General features: G+C 28.5%; 1 protein-coding gene across 1 annotated transcript in view; it reads left to right on the top strand.

The window, feature by feature from the left end:
• Positions 1-10,845, top strand: part of LOC142330676 (acetylcholine receptor subunit alpha-like) — a 457,041-nt gene extending 446,196 nt beyond the window's left edge. Inside the window, exon 3 of the mRNA XM_075376122.1 lies at positions 10,732-10,845. Within this exon, the coding sequence (XP_075232237.1) occupies positions 10,732-10,845 (114 nt within the window). The remainder of the gene's footprint in view (positions 1-10,731) is intronic.
• The last annotated feature ends 4,460 nt before the right edge of the window (positions 10,846-15,305 follow it).

Below are 15,305 nucleotides of genomic sequence, written 5' to 3'. Positions count from 1 at the left end.
ATATCCACCGATCTTCCGCTACGATAAATTCGACGACGCATGTTTCTGCCCGATTTAAACTGTTTCGATTCACTTAAAAAAATTTAAACGGTTTTTATGTTTTTTACCAAATTATTATAACACCCACAAGAATTTAAGTTGGTTTTATAGCTTCAGAAAATAAAACTGTTACTGTAGCATGTTGTTCATTAATAGCTTACATTTCATGCGTAGCTAAACTTTTAAAACAAAAACGTATAATAATGAAAATTATTTTCGAACAGATGATATATTCTATGTTTCAGGCAACAGATTCAGTTTATTCTATTAAATAATTTTTCCCCCGTTGTTACCATTTGTCTTTATAGAGAGAGAGAGAGAGAGAGAGAGAGAGAGAGGAAACGTTTGTTTATATGTTACAAAAAATGTCAGGAACCGCTTGACTAATCGTCACCAAATTTTAGCAGTATCTTCATTATATAATCCAGAGGATCATATATTAAAATAAAAAATCTGATGTGGACACCACTTGACTTCCTTGTACTCCTATTAAATTATATATACATTTTTTTTTAATGTAAAGTACATGAATCTTTATTTCATTAATAATTTTTGATACTTTTTAATTTTTTTTTGTTGTTATTATTGAATTATTATCGTTTTTTTTTTTCTAGTCAGAGGTTAATAAATTAGTATATTTATATTAAAAGAAACAAAGTTTAAAAAAAAAGGAGATGAAGTCTGATTTGAACCGATGTGCCTTCCCTTCATTAATTAAAATTTTATTTGGCTATAAATCTGGAACCAATAAAAATAAGTATCACTTACGATATATCGTTGAAAAGCTCTCAATGAGGGCTTACTACTACAGTTAAGAAAAAGTCCAAAATCCAATTTTTTTTTTTAATTCTGGACTTTTTTTGGACACTTTTGGTTCAGTCGATTGCAATCAAAAGGAGAGGTACACAATTAGATGTTACAATAGTCCTAAATCCAACGTTTCAATATCCTACGGCTAATCGTTTTCGAGATATGCGAGATACTTACGTATATCCGTCACGCCGAAACTAGTTAAAATGGATTCAGGGATGGTCAAAATGGATATTTCCGTTGAAATCTGAAAACCTAAATTTTTATTTCGTACAAGGAAGTAAAGATTATTTATTAAAACGTTTAAATAATAAATAATCCGTTACGGTACTGCACTTCTCATTCGAGCCGCTAAATTCTCATGCTTCTTTCTTATGCCGAGCCGCTCCCAAGGTATTTTCAATTGATACTTGATACATGTATATATATATATATATATATATATATATATATATATAAATGTATATATATATGTATTTTTAAACTGAACTTTCTGTGTAAGCAAAGGTAATTTTACAATTGCTAATTACATTAATTATAAAGCTTACCTGTAAACCAAACAAACAACATTCAGAGTCTATTTTACAAATCATTTTGTCTTTTATACAAACGATTTTTTGTTAGTCTAATTCAGTTAGTCATTATTACGCTACATGTTTATTAATTTCTTATTCTTTTTATCTCCTACATCATTAGGTGTTTAACTTACCAACCCACAAAACTTGTGAGGTAAATTCAATCTTATTATGGCGGTAATGTACTTTCCTTACATACATATAAAACGTTTGTATGCTTGTTGTCGCATAACCCGAGAACCAAGCGACCGATTGCTTTCAGATTTGCAGGATATATTCGTGTTATCCCAGGGAAGGGTTTTAAGGTAAGACCGATGTCCTAACTCCCTTGAAGGTTAAGTTATTAAAAATATTCATTATTTCCTCACCATCAAGGAGGATGAAGTATGTGGATTAAAGATATTCATTTAAGAAAAAAAAGAAGATTAATCTGTTTACTTCATTATTATATTTCTGCCTGCACGGCAAAGATATAAGTTATGAATTTTTCGTCGTCAAAAGTGTGTGCACTTTAGTTACCATAGCTACTATTGTTCTAGATCGTGGATACCGGTGTTCTTTGGTGGTTGGGTTTCAATTAACCACACATCTCAGGAATGGTCGAACTGAGAATGTACAAGACTACACTTCATTTACACTCATACATATCATCCTCATTCATCCTCTGAAGTATTATCTGAACGGTAGTTACCGGAGGCTAAACAGGAAAAGAAAGGAAGCTACTATTATTCTGTCTTTTGTAATTTAGTGTATTTTTCAGGTTTCTATAAAGTCGAATACTTTAATTATTATTTATCAGTATTATTCTCACAATCGTGAGGATAATGAACTATGCGGGGGTCCAGAGGGCTTCGCTCTCTGGGTAGACGAGAATGGCAACCGAAGGGAGTTCTGAGGCTGTCCAGGGTGCCGGTCCCACCGGTAATACGAGATTTATGATTATTAAAATAAATATATATTTCATTAAAACTTGGCTAAAGATTTAAAATATATTATAAACTATACAACTTTTTAAGATTAATTAATATTCTGATTGTAAAAGATAACTTTATTAAGGAAACCTTTCTGAAATTTATTTATTGGTTTTCTTCTTTGGTTTTATATACACTCCTCCTGGAGTTGGACCCACAATTAAACATAACTCAGCTCCGGGAGGTGTCGTCGCCAGCTCAACCTAACCACGACCCACCCGGTTCTTCGTCGTAATAGTTGCCTGCCTCTAACTTGGTCCCCCGAGGGAGCCCCAGCCGAGTCTCAGTCTTATTATGAAATGTATTATCCACCTTTAAAACTACAGGGTTTGTAAAATATTTTTTAATTAAATAATTAACCGATTTGTAGATATTAAATCTTATTTTATATCATCTAATTACTCCATTTTTGATTTAATCATCTGTAATTTTATAAAGGATTTTGAGGGACGATACGATAATTTTATTTTTAACTATTTGTATGATTTTATCTTATTATCTTATGATGATTAGAAGTCATACGGCCAAATTTTATCGAGATAGATATTCTTATTTATCTTACAACTGTTTTCTTTTCGTGCCATAACTACTGGATTTTTACAGCCATTTATTTTATTTTTCTTAACTCCAAGTAAATCGTCAAAGATATACTATTACTAATTTTGAGATTACTTAGATCGTCTTGATATAAATCCTTTAATATTTTAATGCAAAAATCTTATCTTCTATTAATCATTTTTCGCGAGCAACATTAAATTCCAAACAATAAAAGAATTTTTGGATTCGAATGTGATTGGAAAATTTTTTTTTCATAACATACACATTACCCATTCACAATACGTCTTTACGTATTGTGAATGGTAATTGAGAAACCCCGCCTTCCAGTAGTCGTTTCTTCTTTACTCTTCAATCATACGCTGATTTGATTTATAAACATATTTATATATAGAACAACGTTTGCAATATTTGTATAACATCTTGAGTCCTTGTCATTATGTACGTGACTGTTACCGTTCTTGGAAAAGGGGCTGACCTGGTGGCATATATCCAACACCAGATGCCACTGTGTATTATTGTATATCCACTGTACCGTTCAATATCAAATAACGGCTAAGGTTTGTTACATACGAACAGGCTGAAGAAATATTTCAAATGCTATTTTTTTTATTATAAATTTATTTTTCATCGACAGTGAACATTAATTCTTATTTTTAAGGTCTTTTTATTTATGTTCTTCCCGTTTTCATAAGTATAGCTTAGTTATCATAATTATCCTAGGATTATTAAAAATACTATATTATAAAATGTCTAAAATAATAAAATCTGTCGATTTCATTATCTCTATTTTAATATGATGTCCCGGGTTCGAATCTCGGTCAAAATGAATGGCATTTTCACACACTACAAAATTTCCATTAATTTAATCCTCAGAAGCAATATGTAACGATAGTCCCGGAGGCCAAAAACAAGAAGTTTAACATTTGACATCGATAACTATCAACAGTCAACCGTGTGTTTTTTTTTTTCACATATGAACTTAACGTAGGGATTTATGTAGGTTTTTCGTATATACGCCATTATATATTAAAAAGACGTAAGACATTTTATTTTTTAATACACTTGCTTTATTCGATTATATTTTTTAATGAATTTTAACCTAAGATACCGTATATGGCGTACCTAAGATACGTAATGTACGGTATCTTAGGTATGTTTTGCGTGTGGCAAACGTAAAAATATCTTGTAAAAATTGAAATATAAGCAGCTTCAATTATTAAAACCATAAAAAATAAAACAATTTTCAAAAGTAAACACATAACAAGCATTTATCAATATATTAAGCAATTTCAGTTTTGTTTTTTTACTTCCTTGAACGAAGTAAAGGAAATTTTGTGATCATGAAAAATTTCGGTTTTCAGATTATAGCGGAAATATCCATTTTCACCATCCTTGAATCCATGTTGAATGGTTTCGACGTGACGAATATATGTTCGTATCTTGTACAACTCAAAAACGATTAGCCGTAGGATGTTGAAATTTTGGATTTAGGACTTGCAACATCTAGTTGTGTACCTCCCCTTTTGATTGCCATCGACTGGACCAAAAGAGTACAAAAAAGCCTAAACCAAAAAAAATCTGGATTTTGGACTTTTTCTAACTACAGTAATGAGCCATCATTGAGAGTTTATCAACGATATGTCGAAGTGGTACTTATTTTCATTGGTTGCAGAGTTAGTCAAATGAAATTTTAATTAATGAAATATTTGGATCTTATAAGTGGAAGGCACATCGTTGCGAATCAAACTTCATTACCTTTTTTTTAAACTTTTTTCTTTTAATTTAAATATTTAGATTGAAAAAAAAAATGTGTGTATGTAATTTAATAGGCGTACAAGTAAGTCATGTGGTCTCCACATCAGATTTGGTGAAACATCTGATTATTCATTTCTGATTTCATTTTGTTGATGGTTACATCATAATAATTTAAAAAACATAGTTTTAGATAGATATAAGATATACATTTATTTAAAGAACAATAAAGGGACTTTAACGCTATCATAATATTTCAGATAAGATTGTTGAATTAATAATTGTATAAATAAATGATGTTAATAAAAACTAATAATTAGCAATTGTATAACTGCTAATTTATAGCACTTTGTTATAGAATTGGAGGATTGTATCTCAATTTTAATTGAAATAAGTTTAAATGAAGTGCAACAAAAAAGAGTATATGTAATTTAATAGGCGTACAAGGAAGTCATGTAGTATCCATATCAAATTTTTTTTTTACTTTCCCGCCTAGCGCTTTAGCAGTAGAAGGGAAAATAAGTAATCGGACCAACTTGGGAATATGCAGTTTTCACCGGATCTTCATGTTTTTACAAATAAAGGAACCAAAAAACCGGATGGAAATTTTCCGGATGTTAATGTTCGTATGTACGTGTGTTCGGTGTTACCCGCTAAATCATCTTATATCTCTAGTAAAACTGGACTGATTTTTACCCAACTTAGATTACTTCTATATATGGGGCATTGATGCCATTAAATTTTCAACTTAAAAGGTGAAGGGGGTGAGGCTGTAGAGCAAGTTCACTCTGAGTAACGTGAAATTTTTCTTAATTAAGGTCATATTTTTCTTAGGTGCATTTGTTAGCAATTAAAAAATATTTGCAAAAACGTTTTGCAAAATCGTATCCCCACCAAAAAAAAAAAAAATGCTGTTATAGAAGTAGTCTGCTATGTTATGACGTCACTCGTAAGCGGAAGAATTAAATAATATTTAAAGTGTAAAAAAGTAATTCGGTCTGGCAGGATCTCAAACTCGATCGCCCGGTTTACTCGGTACATGGTGCGTTAAGCCTCGCGGCTACAACAGTCTGTCGACTGTACAAAGGAAATTGTTTGGTGTAAGTTTGTGAAATTACATTAGTGCCGACCGTTGCCGCAAGTACCGCCAGCCTCGCACGAATTAAATACGGTATGTTATCGCGTTTTAGTTGGAATCATTAAATTAAATAGATGAAAAAATATTATAGTTAAACAAAACGATAAATACTTTAAATTAAGTTGTGTAAATAAGCCGTGCATCAGAAACAACCTACAGTTGTCAGCTTCTTTTTTATTTTTTACTTGAAATTTCGAAGCGTATTGAAAATGCCATGCCTGACTGGGATTCAATCCCGAAACCTCCGCATGAAAAGTCGAGTCGCTACCACTCCACCACGGAGATCGGCAAATTAAAAGACAAATGTAATAGAAGATTATAAATTATTTTTGCGAATCAAAGAACCGAAAATAAAACACAAGTCCAATGAAGTACACTGTAATAATCATAAACACAAAATATGTCACTTCTATGTAAAAACACAGTTAAACATTGTTAACTAAATGATAATGAAGTGTGTAATATATATAGTTGAATAGTAGGAACTCTATGTCGGTACAGCATGTATTTAAACAATTTACTCTGGATTAAAACAGTCACGATAGCCCTTAAAGACAATAATCGTGAGCCTAAAAATAGCCTTTTACCGTAATTATATCCTTAGACGATTATGAATATCGCACGTTGTAAATATTTGGTAGGTGTCAATAAAACTAATAAATCAATTATTCATGCACGTCGCAAATAAGTCAAACTATCACGGTTAAATTTGGTTATCTTGCTTAAATTTATGGTTCTGGCAATTTTATTGGATTTTTCAAGTCAAAAACTATAAGAATTCATTAATTCTGCCCCTTAATTGACGTCCTAAAAATTTCAGTACGACCTCATTTCACCGGAGTAGCTGAAATCCAAGCGAAATGTTTTACTAGCCGTAACTCGCAAATGAAGGATTTTAGGATACATGTTTATTATGAACATTTTCCATCATTTTTATGATTTAAATAGGTTATGAAATTTCCAGGAGAACATCGTAATATACCTGTATAACTTCGTAAGTTTGTCTGTTTGTTTGCAATAGCATTACGCAAGAACCAACTGACAGATTACTTTCAAATTTTCAGGGTACATTAAAGAACAAAAATCAATCATTTTACTCCATTATATTTCTGTCATCAAGGCATCAGAAATTTAATGAAGTAAAATGACTAATTCATTTTTCTTTAATGAATATCTGTAAAATATTTAATATTAACACTACTATAATTACTACTATTGTGTCTTTTTAATTTTTTTTTTCAAGTCTGTATACTTGCTTCTTCGTCGTTTCCTTTTCTTTTTTTGTACCATTTTCTTTTTATTTCTACCATGTAGTTTTTTCAATCTTTTTCGTTATGCCCTCCAAGAAGAGATCTAATCCAGGACGATCAAGTGCCAGTAACCATAGCCGGGTATCACGAGAACAAGAAACCAAAGAGAGATCAGAGCCTGGAGGTTGAACGAGCGTATAAATGCGAAAATGCCTGACAACCATGAGGACAACGAACGCGTTGGGGGGTCCAGGGGGTTCCACTCACTGGGATCCCTGAGGGCTCGCTTTGCTCGTCCGAATAGTATATATATATATTATCAGTAATTTTTATCGTATGTTTATATATTTTTTTAATAATAGAAGTTGATTTTCTATATTTTTCATAGACTTTATTCCATTATTTTCTCTGAATTAAATTCCCTACAAGTTTTGATCATAAAATTTACGCATTTATTAGTCATTTAACAAAGATATTGTACTTTAAATCTAAAATCCGTGTTTTTTATCACCGAATTTTTCTGTTTTACATTGGATATCATGAAAACTTAAATAAATAGTTCTGGTTCCTGTTTTATTCGATTTTCAGATCAGTAAACATAAAAACATCATTTAGTTTAACCTTTATATTATATAACCCCTTAAAAGTTTCAGTATGACTTAATTTCACTGGTAGAACTGAAATCCGAGCGAAATATTTCAGTAGCTCGATAACAAATTCTTTTCGAACATATGTTGTATGAACGTTTTTCTTTATTTTAAGCTTTAGAATCAGTTACCAAATTATCTCCCTTTCCTCCGAAATGTGTTTTGATTATCACGTTTGTTGCGTCATGAATAACCGGTGTCTTGCGAGTTTGTATTTCTAGGGTACAAACTCAATAACGCTAAAAGTTATCTTCGTGCTATTGCAATAATATTATTACGCACTTCGATTTTTTTGATTTTTATTGTACTATAACATAAAACTACCTTAAACTCGCCCACCATTTTTTGAATGACTATTACGAGTCACCAATGTCTTGCGACGCACAACAAACGTATCCATTTACTTAAATACTATACGAGTTACCGATAAGTCGTAGTTTACTTATAATTTGTGGCCTTTCTTTCATTATTCTTGGATTAATTCTTGAAGAATGTAACCAACATTCAGGGCATATTCTACTGGTGAAAATAAAGAAGAAATTTCATATAACACAGGTTCGGAAACGCTTGGTTAGCGAATGCCAATTGGTAATAGATTTTCCCTCATTTCTACTTCTTTGGCGTAATACTTGTGACCCACATCATAGCTTAAATTTAGTGGCTTTATATGAAATCTGACTGAAAAATTAAAAAAAAAGAAAAAACAATTGGTACCAAAACTACTGCTTTTTAGGAGATTTAGAGAAATGTAGGATAAGAGATAAAAGATTGGGGTCGAAAAACTATTTTATGTTTGGCTTAAAGTAACTTAGTTTAATGGGTAATAAACACAGAAACCTTTTAAATAAATCTTGTAGAGAATTTCGTTCTGAGTAAAATTGTTTGAATAAAGTTCACAAAAACTAAACAAACAATAGAATTTCGAAGTTTATTAAAAAACAAAGCGTACTTTTTTACCAACAACGCCACATCGAGGTGAGAAAAAGAGCTAATAAATAAATCGTTTGTAAAGTAGAATGGCACAAATTACACCCCAGCAGACAAAAATATTGTTTATTTTATACTACAAAATAAGAAACTGAAACGCGACGTTCATCTTCTTTTTTTTTTGTTTATATTTCATATCTGCGCGAGTAAACAAAAATATTGTTATTTCTAGCCGTCTTATGAAATTCTTATATAACATGTAGCGACTTCTCTGCTAATAACAAACTGAAAAATATCTAAAAAAAATGTTCCCTTTATGGATTGAAACACGTACTTAACGGAAAACACATGTGTCTCGTGAGCTTTATTGCTGGAGTAGACGCGCGAGGCTTTGAGCTTAGTTGATATAAACAGAAGAACTTCACTCAAATGATAGTATGAACGTCGCTGCACTTACACAACTAATTTAAGGTAGTCATCACGGGACTCTCGTGTAGGATATTGCAGGAGACTATTCAATTTTACTGTATCAACAAACATGTTATATATCTTGAATCTTACATTTACTTGGCAATAGAATCGTTTAGTATATTTCTTCTGCTAATAATATGTATTGGAATAGTTCGAAATAAAAAATCAGACATCTCAACATATTAACAACTCTGCGTTTCCATTCTACAACCTATTATTCATTTAGGCATTTCCGTCCCATTCTATAGAATGGGCCTTTTTATAGTCTTTCTATTAATTTTATGGAAGAATATTTTTATAATTATATTACTGAAAAAATGTGTATTATATCAAAAAAAGAATTGTTTAATTGTCATTTGGATAAGAAAAAATTATTTTATAAAATATGATATCTTTAAAAAAAGGGGCTTTTAAAAAACCCCTGGCTGTCTAATTACTTCCTTGTATGAAGTAAAGTAAGTATTGTGATCGCGAAAAATTTCGGTTTTTAGATTTCAACGGAAATATCCATTTTGATCATCCTTGAATCTATTTTGACTAGGTTTGGCATGACGTATGTATTGCACATAACTAAAAAAACGATTTGCCGTAGGATGTAGAAACTTTTGATTTAGGACTGTTGTGCACTCCCGTTTTGATTGCAATCGACTGAACCAAAAGTGTCCAAAATCCAAAAAAATCTAGATTTTGGACTTTTTCTTAACTGCAGTAATTAGCCATGATTAAGAGTTTTTCAGCGATATATCATAAGTGGTACTTATTTTCATTGGTTCCAGAGTTATATCGAAATAAAAGTTTAATTAATGAAATATTTGGATCTTACAAGGGAAAGACACATCGGTTCAAATCGGACTTCTCTCCTTTTTTTTTCTTTTTACTTTTCTTTTTTAATTTAAATATATTGATTTATTAATAATTATTAACTTCTGTAAAAAAAATTTACAATAAATAATAAAATTCAATAAAAACAAAAAAAATATCAGAAGTTATAGAAATAAAATTTTATGTATTTTTTATTTTTAAAAAAATGTGCGTATGTAATTTAATAGGCGTACAAAGAAGTCAGGTGTTCACATAATTTTTTTTTTAAAATAAAAATTTACCTTCTTTGAATGTGAATTTAATCTAAATCTTATTTTTTCATTAAATAAATAAAATTCCTTAGTTAAATTTATTGTTTTACGAAAAACTCATTGTTATTACGTCATTTTTAACTTATTTTATTTTTGCAGTCTTTTTGTTTCTTTTACTCCTATTTGAAAAGGGAAAAGAGCTTTTTAAAATTTTGTAAATTCAATAATTTATTTTAAATAATTATATTTTCTGAACACTTGTAAAATAAATTGATCTAGCATTATAAGTTTTATAGGTTTCATAATTTTTTTTTTAAATAATAAAATATTTATTTTTTAATTATTATTTAAATTTTTTTTCTCGCTGCTGATTTATTTAGTGCCTTTATGATACCAAAACACTTTTTTATATTTATTTACTATAATACGATAGATACTACTTTTTGATGTATATTAAAAAAACTTTATATTTATTTATACAGTAATGGGTTTTTTATTCTCATTTTTTGTTTCTTTTTAGTCATGGTACGACTACAAATTACGTTGGGAGCCTAAGGAGTACGGAGGAGTTGAGATGCTGCATGTGCCTTCAGACCACATCTGGAGACCAGACATTGTTTTATACAATAAGTGAGTCGGTTCTCGCTCTTTTGCATGCCTAATAAATAAAAATAAAAATATTATTTACGTATAGTTTAGTTTTTTAAAAGGTATCTTCTTTCCAATATAAATTAATTATTAACCTTAAATATATAAGTTTTAATAATAATAAAATATTTATAATTCATGACTCGCTCTAATTGTATATTTTTAAGGTAATTATATTTTTATGTGAAAATTATACTTATATAAGGTGATCAGAAAGATTTCTTTCTAATAAAATAGATTTGAATACATATATATATATATATATATATATTTGTATATATATTTTTTTAATATGTGCGTGCTACTATTTTTATTAGTATTTTAAATATATTTTTGAACGAAATAGACATTAATTTTATATTCGTATAAATAGAGAAAAATCTTTTGATCACCCAGTAGTTTTATTCATGATTTGTGTTCTATTTAATTTATAACCTTTTTTTTTTAGAAATTACATTATTTATGAGTATTATTACATTATTTATTATGATTATTATTACATTTCATTAGATTATTTATAATAGTTAAAAAAGGTAGTTTTTATTTTTTTTTTCAGTGATAAATTTTGTTGTGTTATGCTAATATGAACTAATTTTATTGTTTCTTTTTTTTGTATAGGTATATCGATTTTTCCTTGTTTATAAGATACACTATACATTTGTTTGTAGGTGTGATCTTAAATATTATACCTTTTGGTGTTGTTTCTTAAATTAATGTTTCATTTTTACAGGAAATTATAAACCCTACTTGTTATTGCATCCGTATTCGAATTAATTATATCATATTCATTGAGAATTGAAAGTAGATAAAAACCAACAAAAAAGTATTATTATTATTGTATAATTTTTTTGCATTTTCTTAATAAGCCTGCTTTTGCGATAAGATATGTTAATTTTGATTTTCTTCATTTACTCTAATTCCTGCTTAAATACCTAATAATATGTGATAAACTGATTCGTTAACTTTGATCAAATTAAATTGATAAATCTTCTAATTTATTTCATGGACGTCTTTATATTTATCTATAATTTATTAATATTAAAATATAACATACACCGGGTGTATTTTCTTAAATTAGTGTTTTTTTTTTTTATTATTTCAATTAATAAAGCATAATTTTTGAATGTCTGGTAATTTCATCTGCTCCCAGCTCTCAATGAATAAAGTGTATTTTTTATTTCATTACAGTTTTGTTTATAATATCTAATATTATTTAAATGTTTTAGACACATTTATTTAACTAATTTTATAAATTATATTACATAACTTCGACATGGTATATTGCGTTACACAATTCTTCACCCTTTTTTTATTTTTTCAACAAAAATATTTATTGCTTTTTCATATAAATTATATTTATATTTCGATAATTTTTAACTAAAATTTAATTTAATTTTATTAGCAAAATTCTCTATACTTTATTTATTAAGAGTCGTGATCTTATGTCAACGAAATTCATATATTTTTAATTGATCAAAAGAAATATTACTTTTTAAGCTCGATCAATTCTCTCATTAACTTATATTACACAAATTTCATAGAAAATGTTTTCGATTTTCTAATTATTTATTTTTTTACGGCCGAATATAATTTCTATGAAATCAAATTGGATAATACATTGTTATGTATAGTGTAACAAATTTAGCATATTAGTAATACTACAAGAATTTTTTCCCTGCACACAACCCTCAATAAAGAAGTATAGATATCTCTACATTTTATATTGATTTTTTTTTATCAGTAATATACAGAGCGTTCTGGGAGGAACTGACCAAATCTTACTGATTCAAGGAATAAAAATAAACAAAAATGTTCATGTGAACGAATGATTTGTTTCGTTTCATTTTCCCTCCTTTCTTCATTTTGTGTGTTTTTTTTCTTTCAATAAAAATCTACATCTTAAGAAAGGATTGAGATATTTTAATGATATTTGATGAACATGAATCTACAACACTTTCTACAAAAAATAAAAACTTCTATTCTTAAAAATTTGAAAGGTAGCGTCTCAGCCATTTACCCGGATATCCCGGATTTGAATTTCGGTCAGATATGTTCATTTTTCATGCGCTACAAATCTAATTTGTACACGGGAAAGTTTCCCGTGTACAAACTTCGAGCTTGTATATGAATTAATCAGCGCAACAAAGAAAAATAATCTATGATCATTAAATTTTTTAATTATTGATATCTTTACTCCGTAAGTATTAGTTTTATAGATTTGTAATCATATACGATTAAAAGTTTAAACCCGTTGATTGTGTACAAGATTTTGAGATTGCGTAATTTTTTCGATAAACTGGTACAATTTAAATTATATTACAGCTGTTTATAAACAGATTTGAACAAATGAGATGTCTTTTTGTTCATAATATTTGTTGTCTAATAAAAATATAATTAGATGAAATTAATGTTTACGGAGCTATTATTAATTGAAAACCCTAAATGGCCACCATTCTGGAAATTTTAAAGTTACAAAGTTCTAACTTATTTATTTTGTAGAAGACATAGTTAAGTACATTTGCACCAAATTTCATTAAAATATATCAATCCGTTTTTAAGATAAAAATTTGTATTCAAAATGAACAGAAAACAAAATACAGAAGAAAATTGAAGAATCATTTTTCAACATGACGTTCTTCGTTTTTGTTTTTTTTTTATGTCCTGAATCAGTTCATTAAATTTGGTCAACATCTTCCGGGATACTCTATATTTAGGCCTGTCAACCACTTTTAATTGTTGATTATTTCATTTTTATTAATAAATTTATCCAAATTTTTCCAAAAAAACTATTTTTTTTTTAAATATCTTTTCCCTTATTTTACTGTTTTTTTGTCTGTATTATCAATCAGCTTGATTTTTTCAAAAGGAGGAATAAATAACCGTTTTTTTACAGATCAGATTATTAGTAAAATAATCACATGGAGATAAAAATAGATAAAGATATGGTAAATTATTTTTTGAAGTAATAATTAAAAACATTTTAAATGTTTTTTTTATGTTACTTACAATCGTGGTTCAGAGGTGTTTTTGCTTAGATATAATTGTTATCTGCCCTGAACCAAGCCTCTTGCACAGTGTTCTTCTTTATTCTACTATATTCCTCGTAAAATTCATAAGATTTTGTTTATTCCAATTTCCTTTAAGATCGTCTCAAATTTTTTTTTTTAATTTCTTCAATTCTTCTTGGATTGGTTAAAAAATTTAATGAATCATTTTTCTCACATGATATCCCAGCCAGTTTGATTTCCTATTTTTAATTATTCCAATTAAACTCCTGTTCTCGTTAAATCTCCTAAATCCTCTATAAACTTAATTTTATGTACTGGTCATTAGTGCTGTGTTCTTTACGTTCTCTTTACTCCTTATAAAGTTTATAAGGGAGTAAAATTTTATGTTTAATTAATATTAATAACCTCCATTTTGATTTTATATTTGAGACAAATGTCTGTGTTTAGTCTATTTACGGCGTGTAAATATGTTTGAAAACTGCAAAGACTGATTACGTATGAGGTAAAATATTTTAATTTTTATTATTATTATTATTATTATTATTAATTATCCCTTTATTCTTAAAAATATTCTAGTTAAATCTTTCTCCTATCATAATTTGAGTATTCCAAAAATTACTGTTGTTTCCTTTATTGTATAATACATTCTATACATCTGAATTTCTGATATCCCTGACTTGAAGAGTCCTTTAACCGTAATTGAAAATTGTACGATAATCTAATTTTCTCCTTTTAATGTTTACACCTACTTTTTTCAGTACTGCCAACTTATTTTAAAAATATTTGGAAATTTTCAAAGGAAAAATTTTTTTAATTTGTGTAGAGTACCTTGGATAATAATAATGTACGGGGAATGTGTTCTAGAATTTAAAAAAAACGAGAATTTTTTCTTCCCTTGAATGATTAATAAACAGTGTCCCACGAAGAAACGGAGAAACATTCAGAACATATTCTGCTGATGAAAATAATGAAAAAGGTTTACTTAATCATAAGTTTAGAAACGCTTTTTTTCGAATTACGGCTAGCGAAATATTTTGCCCGGATTTCAGCTCTTTTAATAAAAAGAAGCCTTACTGTAATTTTTGGGACCCAAATTAAGACGTAAAGTTGATGGTTTCTTATGTAATTTGGGCTGTGAAATAGGATAAAATAATTCCACAACTGTAACTTCAGTAGTTTTTAAGATATACGACGTAAAACACAAAATTCGGTGTCGATAAATAAGTTTTAGTACAACTTTATTAAATGACTAATAAATGCGAAAGAGTTAGTAACAAATTTGCAGAGAATTTTATTCTGGGAAATTAATGTAAATTAATTTGACATAAAATTCTCATTGAACAGAAAACGAACACGGTGAAAGTGACCCTTTCGTTCATAAATACACCCAAGAATGTTTAAAAAAAATGCTTTAAAAAGAACTTTTATTAGGTAAAGA

The sequence above is a fragment of the Lycorma delicatula genome, chromosome 9 (assembly GCF_047948215.1).
Source record: "Lycorma delicatula isolate Av1 chromosome 9, ASM4794821v1, whole genome shotgun sequence".
Lineage (NCBI taxonomy): Eukaryota > Metazoa > Arthropoda > Insecta > Hemiptera > Fulgoridae > Lycorma > Lycorma delicatula.
The sequence above is the reverse complement of the archived record's forward strand: the minus strand, read 5'-3'. Positions and strand labels throughout refer to the sequence as shown.